A 14,344-nucleotide genomic window follows, 5' to 3' on the forward strand; every position below is an offset into this window, starting at 1 on the left:
AGTAGCCTCGTTAAGCAGCTCGTACCAGTACCAGTCCCACTTCTGGCCTGTGCATGCCCCGAATGATCACCTTCTCCCTTCCCTGCACACTGCGCACCCCCAACCCTTCTAAGATTCGGCCGGTTATTTTTCGACAATTCGGTCTCTTTATTGGTGCTTTTGTTTGCTCGTTAATAGCGAGCAAGCTGTAGCGAGATCGAAAATTTGGTTAATGTTGAGACAGCGCGGTTACCTTCGACCTCCTTTCTTCATTCATTCATTCATTCATTCGTTTATTTTGCATTTTCGTAACAACAACAACAGAAAATGCAGGAAGGAGGGCAAAAAGCTGGACGCAGCCAGCTTGACAGGGACCCAACTCCCTTTACAAAGCAGTGGGGCACATAGCGAACAATTCCGGAGTTTCTTATTTGCAGGTAAAAAATACAACACCAGGTAAAAAAAAAAAGTTTTTTTTTATCATGCTTTTCACGTTCACAAACAAAATCATGACACTGGACATTTGCAGTGCAATGTAAAGAAGGATAAAAGAAAAAGAAAGACTCATCTAGTACATTGTTACAACATTGTAGGATTTCGGTGGAAAAAAAGTGCAGGATTCTACAGCACACAGAATATAGGGAAAAAGAACTGCAAAACATTGGGATCACGTTACAAACGCACAATGGCAATTACAAATGAAACAATGCATAGCAATTCAAAGAAAGGAAGGAAAAAAAAAACGCGGTGTTTACAAATGATTGTGAAGGTAATAAAGTTTCAGTTGAGTAGGTGTAATACTAAGTAAATTAATTCCTTTGGAGGCGAATTCATTTAAAATTCGTGGTACACGGTTGTTAACCATATCCAGGCCGTGGTTGGTCCTACAAAACGGAATCACCCAATTATCATTATTTCGAAAAGAATACCCGGTTTCAGGGACACTCTGCAAACTGGATAGAGATAAAAATGTTGTGTTATTATGCTTGAGGCTGTTTTTGTACCTGATGAGTAAATTGAAATTGTATAAAGAAGTAAACGGTGAAACCTTATAGGAATGGAAAAGATGGTCAACGGGTGAATGATAGCTTAGGTTTGCTATGTGTCGGAGGGACTTTTTTTGGGCTGAGTAAATCCTATTTATATTTTGTTTTGAGGCAGTTCCCCAGACCAAGGTACAATAATTTATCTGGGAGCAAAAAAGAGCTTTGAAAACTAATAATTTAAATTTCTCAGGTAAAACATAACGGACTCTGCAAAGAGCGCCTGAGATCTTAGCCAGAGAACTGAGCACTCGGTTCACATGCGAAGTCCAAGACATATTCTGATTAAAGATTACCCCAAGTGTTTTAATTTCTGACACTACTTCGATGTTGTTTAAGCCAATTCGAACGCGAAACTGATAATATAAACGCTTCTGGGAGGGGGTAAACACAACTGCTTTGGTTTTCGTGGTATTTATTTTAAGTGAATTTTAAGCAACTATTTTAAGCAACTAGCTGCTCCCCAACGGCTATGAAAGACTGGAAGCACTCAGGGCAGCCAGAGCGCTCTACCCGCCCCCTCACAAAAAGAAAAACGCAATGGAAGCCACCTCCTGGAGACAGATTCAAACAAATACTTATCAAAACCTCCACAGGTATGGCCTCATTTACCCAGGAAAATACCGCCCAGAATGTCCAACCTGCAGCAGCACTCCCGCACTATACCACATCACCTGGAAGTGCAACAGCAATGGGCGTGCAGACACAACACCAGAGAAAAAACTGGAGCTATGAGAGGCAGCCCTGGCCAGCTCGAGCATGGATGACCAGCTCTATCTGGTCAGCTGTCGCGGGAGAAGGCCATACTCAGGGGAATCCTGCAGGACTAGGGACCCCACCCATCAGTGACACCAAAAGTCTTTTTATTCAATAAAAGTTTGTTCCTCCTCCTCCTCCTTCTTACACCTTCACCCCGAACACCCTTAAGACGACTATGCATCTTGGGGAAGGCGGACGTTAGTGCTTCCATAATCGTAAAGACTGCTTGGATGCTTGACTCCTGATAGCAAGACCATGCTGCCGCAAAGCCGTGAAGATAAATTTGCTTCTAACGACCTTGAGATGGCCTACTCCAATCCGGAGCTCGACACCCGCCCTCCGCGAACACACCTAATATCAGAGATATTGTAGCGTAAGCAACACTGGCCGAGGTTGAGCAGATTCGCGTGGACTTGAAGGGCCGTGCTGCGCACGCGCGAGGAACATTTAATTGGATTGGATTGGATTGGATTGGGTTGGATTGGATTGGATTGGATTGGATGAAATTGGATTGTATTGGATTGGAAATCCAATTCAATTAGAGTACGGCTGTGTAGAGAAGAGAAATGGGTCTGCACATTCGACGGTCTGCGCATTCCAGAGGAGTGACGTCATAGCCGCGGCAGACGCACTGGCGACGGCACATGCCCAGCTGTGCGCCTCCTTCGCGCAGTAGCCAAGTCTGACGGTGCACCGGAGCCGCTTGATAGCCGTTTCGCGTGGCTCCTATAGAGGCGTGTTGCGCATGCGCGAGGAGCAGTGACTGGACCGGACTGGACTGGACTGGACTGGACTGGACTGGACTGATTCGATTGGATTCGACTGGACTAGATTGGATTGGATTGGATCGGAAATCATTTTAGCAGCAGTAAGCATGATAATCAGCTAATCCTAAACAACCAGGAAAGCTAAGAATAACCAGCTGAACCTTAGCTCACGCTACGTATAACCTGGCATAGCCGAGCTAAGCCACTGCTAATTTTTTTTCCTTTTCAAATGTACCGAGTCGCTTCCGTACGCCGATGACCTATTTGGCGCTTGCTGAACGGTAGAGAATCGGCATACAGGTCACATTAGGGCATTCCTGACTAGACCATTTCGAACGTGTATTCAGCTTCGAAACGCACAAATTTTGTCCTCGCAGGCTTCTGAAAGTAGGGTTCAGTCACGCAAAGCTTGAATATGGAGTGGAGGGGAATAAACTTCATTGTATGCCTATTTTTTATGATTATAATCGTACGCTTATTTATTTTCAGACAGAGATAGGCGGGAAATTAAAACTAAACATTCCGTGTAGCGTCTATGTGTCTTGGTGGAATGGAACGAACGTGTATACAAAAAAGAGCACTAACTTATTTATCTGGAAACAAGTGCAGACCTGCTACTGCCTTAAACGCATCGTCGACTTGTTTGTTCCATTCATCCGTACGTTAGCGACGAGTGGCTATGTTGAGTGCCGTTGCTAAGGACAGTACCAGGGATAAAAACAGGTCAAAAGTGGTTGACCGCACGCCCCTATTCGTTCGCGCGCGTTACGCAAAAAGCAAACAACTTTGACTGACACGGCCGCTCGTTACGGCGCCTGCGAAGCTCGTCTCGGTATCCTTATCGGAAGTGTATACGCATCCTGCGGCTTCATCATACGGCTTCTCCCGGGCTGACTCTCCCGCGTGTGTAATCGCACAATGCCCGACCGGCTTTCTCGAAGAGAGGCGGCAACAGGCAAATGCCATCACGAAGGACAACACCGCGAGGAGGAAGCCGCGAGGAGGAGTTCACATCCTGGCTTGCCGCCGGGCGAGTTTTGACCGCGCCAAGCGCATGCCGGTGGCAGACGTGACTCAAGGTGCGCCACAAGTCTTACCGCCGAACGGCAACACCTACGCGAACTTCTGCGAGAGTTCGCCTCGCAACTGTACCTCCTCCCCTCCAAATCGCGCACGCAAGGAGGGAATCAACTTCAAACACACCCTCCCCTCCATAGCAAACGACAATTGTTCATTCCGCGCGCAGTAGATGATGTAGTCACTCATTCACATTTAGTAGCAGACGATACCCGCCCCATTCTCCTCGCAAACGACTCTCTCTTGTATCATCGTATACGTTTTCGACATTTTAGGTTTCTTCCCCTCTCCCAGTTACTCTCCTTCGTTTCCCGCCTTTTTTCCTAGCAGACGAGGCTTACGCAGACGGTTTACTCACTTCGTCTGCCCTCGCAGACGATTCACCCTCGTTCGGTGGGAGCTTTATTAAAGCGGTTTTACGGGACCGCTTCATCGCAGTCTGATCCCAGCGTGCTTCGCCAGCGGAGGTTGTGAGAAGCTCCGTGCGTTTTCGACTCATCGACTTGGAGAACGTGTCCGGCGGTTTAGGATTGCCTCGTGTTCTTGCTGTGAACACCAACTTGGAAAGCATGAAGACTTCGGCGTGCTCTCTTCTCAGGCTGGCGGTGGTGCTGGTGACCGTCGCACTGCGCGCTTCTGCGACGGTTTCTCCTTACACGAATTGTAAGTTTTTTTCTACGGTTAATTTTGTTGGAAGTATCTACGCTCTAGTATATCAACTTGTGTTATGTACCTCAGTGCTCGTAAGTTGCTTGTTTAACGGGAGCAGGATAATTGAATATGAGTACTTGGACGTCTTATACTTTGTTATTTCTGCGCAAACGAATTAACACCGGAAGGTAAATGTACATGCGCTCTAATTATTCAGAATTTCAGTCCTTTGACGCTTACTGCACAGGTAAATAAATGCTCGTGATAAATTTGGATCACCTACAGGGGTGTGTTCGGGCTCACATGATATTTCACTCATCGGTGTTGAGGTTTGTTTCCAACTGACGTATACATACTTCGTAGCGCGAAATGTAACGGTAAAATTTAGTGGCTATAGAGCGCTTTAAACACGTCAGGTGTGAAACATATGCTCGGATACTTCGATTCGTAATCCGCCCGTTGTGAATTTTCGAGGCGCATAAAGATGCATTTGCCTGGCATATATTTGGTTCAGTTTAATTATTCAGTTTAATGATTCAGTTTCAGTTTAATTTGGTTCAGTTACTAATGCGGTAACAAATTATTCTCTGATGGGTGAGGCCACAGTTTTGAGGAGACGTCGCGAGCGCTGGGTGCGCCGAAACGTTTCAATGATCTTAACGATAGAAGAATTAGCGCTATCCCTCTGACAGGTATTAGCAGCGCATACTGAGCATAAAGAATGCCGTATATTTCGCCGTTAGACACCGTTATCGGGGAGACAAGGTGTACCCACGCCACTATTTGAAATGGAGAGATTTCAGCTGTTGACTTTTTCTTGAACGAATAGTTTCCGTTTGTGTGCGCACAGCCGTATCCAGCGCAATTTCAGAAAGTGATGTGCTGTAACCGACTTCAACTTAACACCAGATAACGTCATCTCGGTTCTAGTAAATAAATTGTCGTAGAGCGTTTTAAAACGCGATGCTATTTTCGTGACTCATCTTTTACGATACTACGAACCACTACCCACATACGTGTGAACTAACGACCTTTCCGATAAGCAAAGGAAGTACTAAAACGCGTGAAACGTGATTTGCAGCTGCGCAGAAGTACGAACCAGTATTGTTTAAATGTGAATACAAGTTAGAAAACTAATGCTATTCAAGCAACGTACATTTTAAAATTATTTTTTGAAATGACGAACAAAGAAAGCACGAGCTTCTCAACCTCCAAAGAGCATCTTACAAGGCGCTTGCAGAATACAAGCAGAGCAGTTGAGAGTGAGTGTGGAGCTCGAAGCCCTGAAATTTTGAGTTCAACCTGAGTGTTGAGAATCCCTTCAGAAGTGTTTGCAATGTGCAGTGGTGGGCTCAGGACTGCCGAAGAGTCCCGTAACTTCCAAGCGTATAATGCACTCAAACGGTGATTGACCCGCTGTTGCTTCCGACTGACCCGTCACAGACTACCTGGAGGACCACTGCTCGCCGGCCAAGAGCCCGGACCGGTACCACGCGCGCACCGAGGTGCAGTCCATCTCGTTCGGCGCCAAGTCTCCGCTCCAGGAGCGGCTGGACGAGCGCGGCTGCCGGGCGGGCCTCAGCTTCACCACCTTCAACGACACCTACGGCTTCCTCGTCACGCCCGTCTCCATCGACATCCCCCGCGGGCCCACGAACTCCTGCGTCAACTTCATCTGGGTGAGTCTTCTTCTTCGCAGGCGTTCCTACATCCTCGCCTATAGCGGGCCGAAGTAGAAAAGCATGGCAGGCAAAGACAGAATGAGAGAGAGAGAAATGATCAAAGACAAAGAACGAAAACAGTAGGTGAGCTGAACGGAATAAAAAGCGCTTGACGTATTTATGCCAGGCTCACCAAACGTTCATCCAGCGTATACCGGCCCCAAAACCTTACGGGCTGTGAAGAGCAGAAATTAGTAGCTGGCCCGCCAGGCCATTCGGCACGTGCTTCGTACATGTCCACGGCCGACATGTTCCCACAAGTTCGCACATGTTCACTCAAATACACCACCTGTCCACTGCCAGATATGCCTTACATTAGGGAACCCCAACCACGGACGCAGTGTGTCGGAGACATTTAGTAAACTCGAGAGAGAAAGTGACAAGAGACATACGGGTTGGGTATTGACGGCATTGACATACGACGTACTGTCGAAGGAATTTGTCTTTGCTACTAAACGACACTCGTTCATTAGAGCTTCCGACTCTAAACAGCAAGGTAATAATTATTGTTGCTGACGAGAACCTTCGCGCCCCGTCAACTTCTGCGACCGACAGCACGCGTTTTTTTTTTTTTTTTGCGCATAGTTTGTGCCGGAAATTCCGCCTCCGTGGCCTCGGAACTACATCGGCGATCATTTATACGCTGCAGCAAACAATGTCGCTGCACTTGGCGTGAACGCCAGCGAGCGCGATTTGACTTGGTAGGATAGTTGTGTCATGTTACTCTGTTGTCCGCTAAGGTACCAATGTCAGAGGACGACAATCGGGATGGATTAACTGCAACAAAAGAAATACAAATACCTGGAAGCGAAACATACTCAAGCTGTGGATTAGAGATCAATTAAGGCGGTATGGTTTTATTATATCCGTACCCGGAGCGCATTTTATAACTGGAAAGGGGGCACAGAAGCGCATTTTATAGTGTAAGTTGTGGCTGAAGTTTCGGACAAGGAGGTAAACTGAGCTCGAAAATTTTATTCAACCTCTTAATCAAGCCAACTGCGGTGCTCGCTCTTGACAAACAAGCAATAATCTGAAGCATAAGCACGGTTGAAGTGTAGCAGCGTAGCCAGAAATACTTTCCGGGGGGTGTTATACCCGCAAGTAAAAAAAGAAATTAGAAAAGATAGCCTGCGCGCAAACAGTACCTTTTCATTTTCGGGTGTTATTTTCGCTTGACGTTTAAAGATGAAGTTTGTAAATGTATGGGCAAAAAAAAAGTCCTAAAGGAAAAGGGGGGGGGGGGGGGGTGAAGCACCTAATAAAATTTCGGGGGGCGTTATGACACCGAAACTTTCTTCCCCTCCCCCTGGCCAAGCCCTTGCAGTGCAGTACCGAATACAGTGAGTGGATGTTAGGGCCGTTATCGTGCCAATGTAAGAATGAATGCTACCTATGTATCATCTTCTGGCCACTGTCACTACGTGGTCTACAGCATGGCGCGACTGACGAGACGAAACCCCAGCTTTCCTTAACAATGCCGGTGGTTGCTTGGAACGACTAACAGAATCATTATAGACCGACGTTCCTTGTGCTCGTATTTTTGCCCTATCTGTATTAAAGGTCAGAGCTCTGTTTACACAATTCATCGCACTACAAATGTTTCTCGACGTTCTTAGTTGTACTTGTATCTGATATCCACTACTGTCACGCACATTCATCGCAATTTTCCTCCCCGCAGTTCGACGGCCTGGAGGAGGACGACCTGAACGGCAAGCGGCTGTGCGGCGACAGCTTTCCCAAGACGAGCGCGGTGCGCACCAAGAGCGACCGCTTCACCATCTGGTGGTCCTCGGAGCCCAGCAGCGACCTGAGCCGAAAGGCCGCCTTCAACGTCGTCATCGCCTCCTACGTCAACCGATGTGAGTGCCTCCGTCACTCATCTTGCTCCTCCTCGCCATTCCTTTGCTGCTGCACTCGGGGCACAGCCTGGTGGCAGCTGCCATCGATCAAAAAGGGCACACCAGGCACGTCTCCTGACGACGGGCTTGTACACGCTCTTTTGTTCTAACCGCGGCATTTTCGTTAACACTAGAGAGTTATAGCAGAGCGGAGAACCGGCAAGCGACCGGCGCTACTTCGCGTGCGCAGAGGCGGGAAAACAGGCAGTGCGCATGCGCGGGTGTACCGGGTACCGTACCGGGACTGGTTCTCCACTCTGCTATAACTCTCTAGAGTTTTGTACCACGGTACGATTCTTGACAGTAATAACACGTATGTTAGCAATGCCTCCTCTGGCTACGTGAGGGGAAATGGTGTTCGTGGGCCGCGGAGAACAGGCTAGGCTATCAAGATGCCATACATGGGCCATCTTGCCACGTGGTAACCGTATTTCGCATTTTAAAAATATAGCTTTCTATGTGGAATGAATTAAAGGCCCTCGTTACTTTAAAACTAACACACCGAAAGGAGTGATTAAAGCCTGGATAATTCGTAGAATAGCGAGGCTGAAGTTCAGCCAAAAAAGTTTACAGAAAAGATATTATACACGTGCTGCCCTATCAGCTTGTTTCGCCAGTGTCCGAAGAGGGACAGCCTGGTCTTATAGCCTGGCCAATTCTATCTCATAGTAGTCTGGTGTAATTCCGAGTTGGGGCCCTAATCGTCTGAAATTCTTCGGAGGCACTGTTCATTCTATATGTTCCCGAATTTGGGCGCGAAATATATATTTCACGCGACAACAGAGATGAAAGTCGTCTGCGCTGTACAGGCGAGGTCACGGGCTCAATTCTCGGCAGCGGAGGCTAGGTTACGTATGGAGGACAAATAAAGGCTTGCGTAGAAGAAGTAGCCGGTCGTGTAACCCTATAACGGTGCGTCTCAAAGCCTAGGTGTTCTGATCAGCGAAGCGAAACACAAAATTGACGCATGCGCATTTGCGATCTCGATGAATGCATGCTGCGTATGCGCACACCAGGGACGACGTTCCCACTTGGACGATGTTCTCACTTCGTCAGAATGTCCCGGGTACATTTCGCCACCGCGGCGGCATCGAGGCTACAGCTTTCCCTTTCAAGCGGCCCGTAACTTGTTGCACGGGTGCGAAAGGCCCGATCAGCCTCCACCACCGAGCATGCGAAGAGACGATGTTTGGCGGGGGTCCAAGCCCATTTCGATGCAGCTTTAGGGCGTACCTGTCGAGTGAAGCGTACACGCTATAATGCACATAAAACTAAGCGGCGCGTACACGCAGCGGGGAGGCAACTCTCGAACGCGTACACACAGGGTTACGCAACAGTTTCTTGACAGGCGGCGCTTGGCAAGGTGACTCAATGCGCGTAGGCGTCTGCGGTGTGCGCACGTCGCTAGGCGGAGCGCCACTCGTAATGCGGCTCGCATGTTGCTTGCTTACTCGTCCGCTGGGTCCGAGTGACGCAGACCCGTGTCGCGGTGCCTATTTATATGCGCCGAGTGGTGCAAGTTGCTCACCGCATGCAGAACCGTGTAGGCGCTATGCGTCTTCTGGACGCGATCGAAGGAAAGATGAGTGTCGGTTTGTTGGTGTGGAAAGGTTGTTGGTTCTAGAGTAGGCCTTTAAAGAGAGAATGATGTAGTGCAGGTTGGAATGCGCACGTGTGCGGTGACGTCACAACTCATGCGTATGCACGATAACCTATTTTCGGGCGTTTGAAAACGGCAGCGTGTCGTCACCTTACGGGGCGCATTGCGGTGCTTTAGGCGTTGCCCGCTCATCCGCGAATTTGAATATCACGCCTATCATCGGCGCACGAAGCGTGTGACCATCCAATAAATGTTTGGCCGGCCTCTGTGCGCTCTTCCGGCGGCGCACGTGAATTACTCGCGCGTAACCGGCAACATCGTGGAAAACCACTTTATTTTGTCGCCCTTTCCCCTTGCGGTGGCACAGCGAGGTGCTCATACGTGAACAAAAACATCGACTGCCGGAACCCATCGCCTGTTGTTAATTACGCGCTGTCGTAGCGTTGAAAGGAAGTTAGTTTTCTCGCGAACATACCAAACACCCCCTTATAACAGAGCCCGGGGAGCAAGCAACTGAGTTCGCTAAGGGCGATACTTCGTTAAAAGAGGAGATCACTTGCGTTCTATGCACAGTATAAGGGATCATGAAACATTTCGAATAAAGCGATGTACATACATTTTTAACGAGGCCCTTTCTGATAAGGTTATCCTAACAAAGTCTGTGTGTCTTTTCAGATAGCGTATACGTCAACTTTTCGTGCTGTTAGGTCTATACTTAAAACACGAAGTTACAGCTCCTTATACCTCTTCGTCAGTTACCATGTCCCATCAAGGGTGCAAACGGAGTCTACTATATTTGCCTTCTCCCCCTCCTTATTCCCACCTTGCAGCGTCTGAAGCCGAGTGCCCGGAGTCGTGGCGTCGCTGTAGCAACGGAGCCTGTCTCGAGCCCCGGGTGTGGTGTGACGGCATTGACAACTGCGGAGACGGAACCGACGAGGCGGCCGAGAACTGCTGTGAGTGTACTCTATAACCAGTGCTAATTTACCACAAGTTGCCCCTATAGTACGATGTTTCGAACGGACATTTCATGGTGCAGCTAATTAGAAATGTCACACTTGATAATAATGTTTTTTTTTGTAATATTGTGATAGTGTACTTTCCATCACCTGGTACATTGCAGCTTTCGTTATTTCGCAGTCAAAGTTTTATTTAAACCGATTACGAACCAGTTCCTGCTGGAGAGTCACTAGATCAGTACAGCACCGAGTTTTGGCCATTTGCCTGAAAACCCTTCATGTCAGTGGACTCTTTCATGTCAGCGCTAAGCGAACCTCCAGACAAGGCAGACTATAGTCTCATTCAAACTATAGTCACATACGATCATTCTTGCGAAACGACCGGCTCCTTAAGCAGCCGACATTTATTGATTGATTCAAACCTTTATTGGAGGAAAGGGGAGGCCCGGAGGCCATGCATGGGGTAATGGGGAGTGAAGGGATGGGGGAGTAGCAAAGGCCTTTGATAATGTTAAATATCAGACAATACTAGAAGAGTTGGTCCAGGCTTACCCCAGCCAGCGTGCTCAAAATTGGATTCGGAGCTTCCTAAACCAACGACCAGTATAACCCGCAGCATCGGCACCGGGATGGACCCACGGGACCTATTTCTTCGATAGGGGCGTGCCGCAGGGGTCTATCCTCGGACCGATGTTGTTCAATTTGGCCATGACCGACATTGAGAAAAAAATAAAAATTAGGCTACATGTGTACGACGAGGAACTTTTTAGCATTTTCCTCTGCCGACGCCAAACGCTTGGTAGAGTCTCACGCGATGTTCCCTCATGTCTTGCAGCTCCCAGCACGGTGCTGTCCATCCCGGGAATCGTCATCATCGCCGTTATTGTGGCGCTCGTGCTCATCGCCGTCGTAATCGTCGCGCTCGTCTGCAAGCGCCGCCGAGCCCACAGCGTCTCGTAAGGAACCACCGCCGATGACCCGTCTTCGAACGACCTCGTGACGTCCCTTCCAGCCACAACTCACCCCTGGCCTCCTGGAGGTTGCCAGCGGGGCCAGCGGCGCAAGTTGAATGTCCAGCGCAGAGACGGTCGAGTTGTCGTGCGTTCGAGCGTCGTCTTAGAAGACAGTTTGTGTTGTACATATGAGTCAGAATCGCGAAATTTGCCAGTCCTATCCAGCCAACAATCTTCACTTGCTGTTGGGGATGTACATTAGGAGTGGAATCATGTCGCGCTGGTCGCGATATCCCGTGAATGTAGTTCTTGTTCTCGGCTACTCAATCCAAAAAAAAGGAAAACAAAACCTATTAATAACACGTAACGAGAACATTCTCCGCACCACGCCGTTCATATCGAGCGCAGCCGAGCATCGAAATTCCGAAACTTCGTTTTAATAATATTAGGTGACAAAATAGGTGACCTGACAGCTTGGGCAGGTAGCCAGAAATAAGTTGTATGCATGTGTGCGTGTGTGTGAAAGAGAGAGAGAGAGAGATTAGTTTATGGCAGAGAAGTCCTAGAGACCGGTGTCGACGCTTGTTGCTTCGCCGTATAGCTCCGTGAATGTGACCTTGGCAGCGTTGTGGTGAGGGGTAGACGCCACGCGTGCCAGCTCGATGACATGTACGCCTGCGTCGTCACACCGAATGAGTCAGTGCATAACTTGAAGTGGCGGACCCTCGCGTGACCATTCATGCCAGGCGAGACGGGAAGTGAGTAGGTCCCCTGATTCACCTCGTACACTCACCAGCGGACGCGGTCAGCGTCACCGGAAATCACGTATAATTCCCCCACCATTGCTTACCGGAAGTAGTGGTTCGTACGTGACCGTACTATGAGCTGCCGCGTTCCTCACGCATGAGTAATTTATGACCGATGCTGGATGATCGGTCGGACGGGGCACCTGGCATAATGTAAAAAGGAACAAATGTTCTGAATGAGTGTGACTTGAACACATTCCACTGGACAACCGGTATCCGTGCTGTTAATACGGGTTTGACTTACACTGTAGCGAGAAGACAGCAGACATTTCTTGAGCACCGTGCGCTGCAATGAACTGTTTAAAGATGCGGGTCGCAGATGTTACGTGAAATGATGGCCGGGCGTTGAATAGCATGTAATGGTCTGGCGAGTAGTCGCACCTCGTTCGCTTACAAGAACACGCATCGTGTGACTTCGTCACGAGTTTTAATTGTTGTACTATTTGCTGTTCCTTCACACAGACTTGTGAGTTTGTCGTTTCTTCTTTTTCTTTTTTGGCAAGTTTGAACTTGTACATATGCACCTCAATGCTTTGAAGTACCGAGACTACTAATGGGGGCATGGAATTTATTTTTACAAGCAGCCGGTTCAGTGCCAACACTGGCGTAGCAAGCTCCGCCCTGCGCCCATTATTATTATTAAAATATATTCTTCCGTGATGGGCATTTCGGGTCTTGGCCCTGATCAAGTACAGAGCACGTCCAGTCAGCGGCGTATTACGACGCTTGCGAACACTTTGGTAGTCATTCTTCTTTCACCAGAAAGAAAAAAACAAAAAACAATGTTGAGGTGACTCTACAGACATAATAGAGTTGTGTACATAAATGAAAATATTTTGTTATTTTGTTGTCTATAGATCTGCAGCTCGTGACATGCACTGGGCCCTTGTCATTCCAAACAGAAGTAACCGTAATCTCGTTGCCATAGATTGTACCGTTAGCACTAATGAAGAAAGCGTGAACCCTTTCTTTAATCTGTGTAGTGCGCTTCGGTGACGTTTTTATAACCATGACTGTTTGTATATGTCCGTTTCTGTAGCACCAATCGTTCGCTTTTATTCCTGTACGAGTCAATGTTACCTCACCTGTTCACAGTTCTATCGACCACAATCAATGTTGTTAGTGTAGAAATCGATTACTGTTTTTACGTATTTCTTTATCGTGAACCTACGTGTGTTTGTCCATGTACGTTGAGCTTGTGTATACAATATTTATTGCTCCCTCTCTCTTGTAATAAAACCAGCTCCTCTGCCTGCCATTTGAAATGCCGAAATAAAACGCGGGCTACAGATCAATATCGTTGTCGTGTCTCCGCTTGGTGGAATTTCCTTACGTGGAGGATGCATACTGCGGACCACGCATACGAATGTATACGACATGGACACCCAACCGTCTTTTTATACTTCAAAAGGGTCGAGAACCGGGCCAGTTGGTACAGATTCATAACGATGTAACAGCGATAATAAAACGAGACGCAGAAAGGAAACAACACGAGTGCTGTGTTGTTTCCTTTACGCGTCCCGTTTTGTTAGCGCTCCCATCTTTTTTACTTTTCTCATACATCTGGGGCAGCAAGCTAGGCGCCTTTGCGAGACTAACCTCCAAGTCTCGTTGAAAAACATCCCCTCCCTCTCTCCCTCCCTCCCTCCCTTCCTCCCTCCCTCCCTCCTTCAATAAATTGTCTTCGTACACTGAAAAATATTTCCTTATGCGCCGTACACGCAATTACCACGCTGGCACCGCAATCGTAATCCCTTCACTGTGAACGTATAATATAGGGTAGTTTACTAGGCGAAACTTTAACCGGTTGAAGTTTCGCCTGTAAACTGTCCTGTTAAGCTGCCTTATAAAGGCTTGACGGCCGTCAAGCCTTTAGGCGGGTTTTCGCCTGTCTTGCCAAACTCAGCTGGACTCTAGTATCCCCATTGAACTAACTTAAATTTCAACTCAACTTCAAGTTTGTCGTGGATATTCTGGTTCACAAGTTTCGTTCGTTTTTTTTTTTTTTTCAGCGCCAACCCGTCAGCTGAACTGGGACTTTTGTAAAGCACAGCGCAGACAAAACACATTACGCGACGTCGTATTCGGGGGCAGATAAAGTACTCAGCCAGCGCAGGGCAGAAGCGGT

General features: G+C 48.1%; 1 protein-coding gene across 1 annotated transcript; it reads left to right on the forward strand.

Annotated features, from left to right (window-relative positions):
* Positions 1-3,797: 3,797 nt before the first annotated feature.
* On the forward strand, positions 3,798-13,511 carry LOC144145241 (uncharacterized). Its single transcript, XM_077676780.1, has 5 exons — positions 3,798-4,288; positions 5,720-5,955; positions 7,679-7,859; positions 10,329-10,454; positions 11,293-13,511. Exons 1-5 carry the CDS (start codon positions 4,195-4,197, stop codon positions 11,415-11,417), a joined length of 762 nt encoding a protein of 253 aa, XP_077532906.1. The 5' UTR covers positions 3,798-4,194; the 3' UTR covers positions 11,418-13,511.
* The last annotated feature ends 833 nt before the right edge of the window (positions 13,512-14,344 follow it).

The sequence above is a fragment of the Haemaphysalis longicornis genome, unplaced genomic scaffold (assembly GCF_048455015.1).
Source record: "Haemaphysalis longicornis isolate Haplotype H1 unplaced genomic scaffold, Haemaphysalis longicornis Haplotype H1 scaffold_7, whole genome shotgun sequence".
In the NCBI taxonomy this organism is placed as follows: Eukaryota; Metazoa; Arthropoda; class Arachnida; order Ixodida; family Ixodidae; genus Haemaphysalis; species Haemaphysalis longicornis.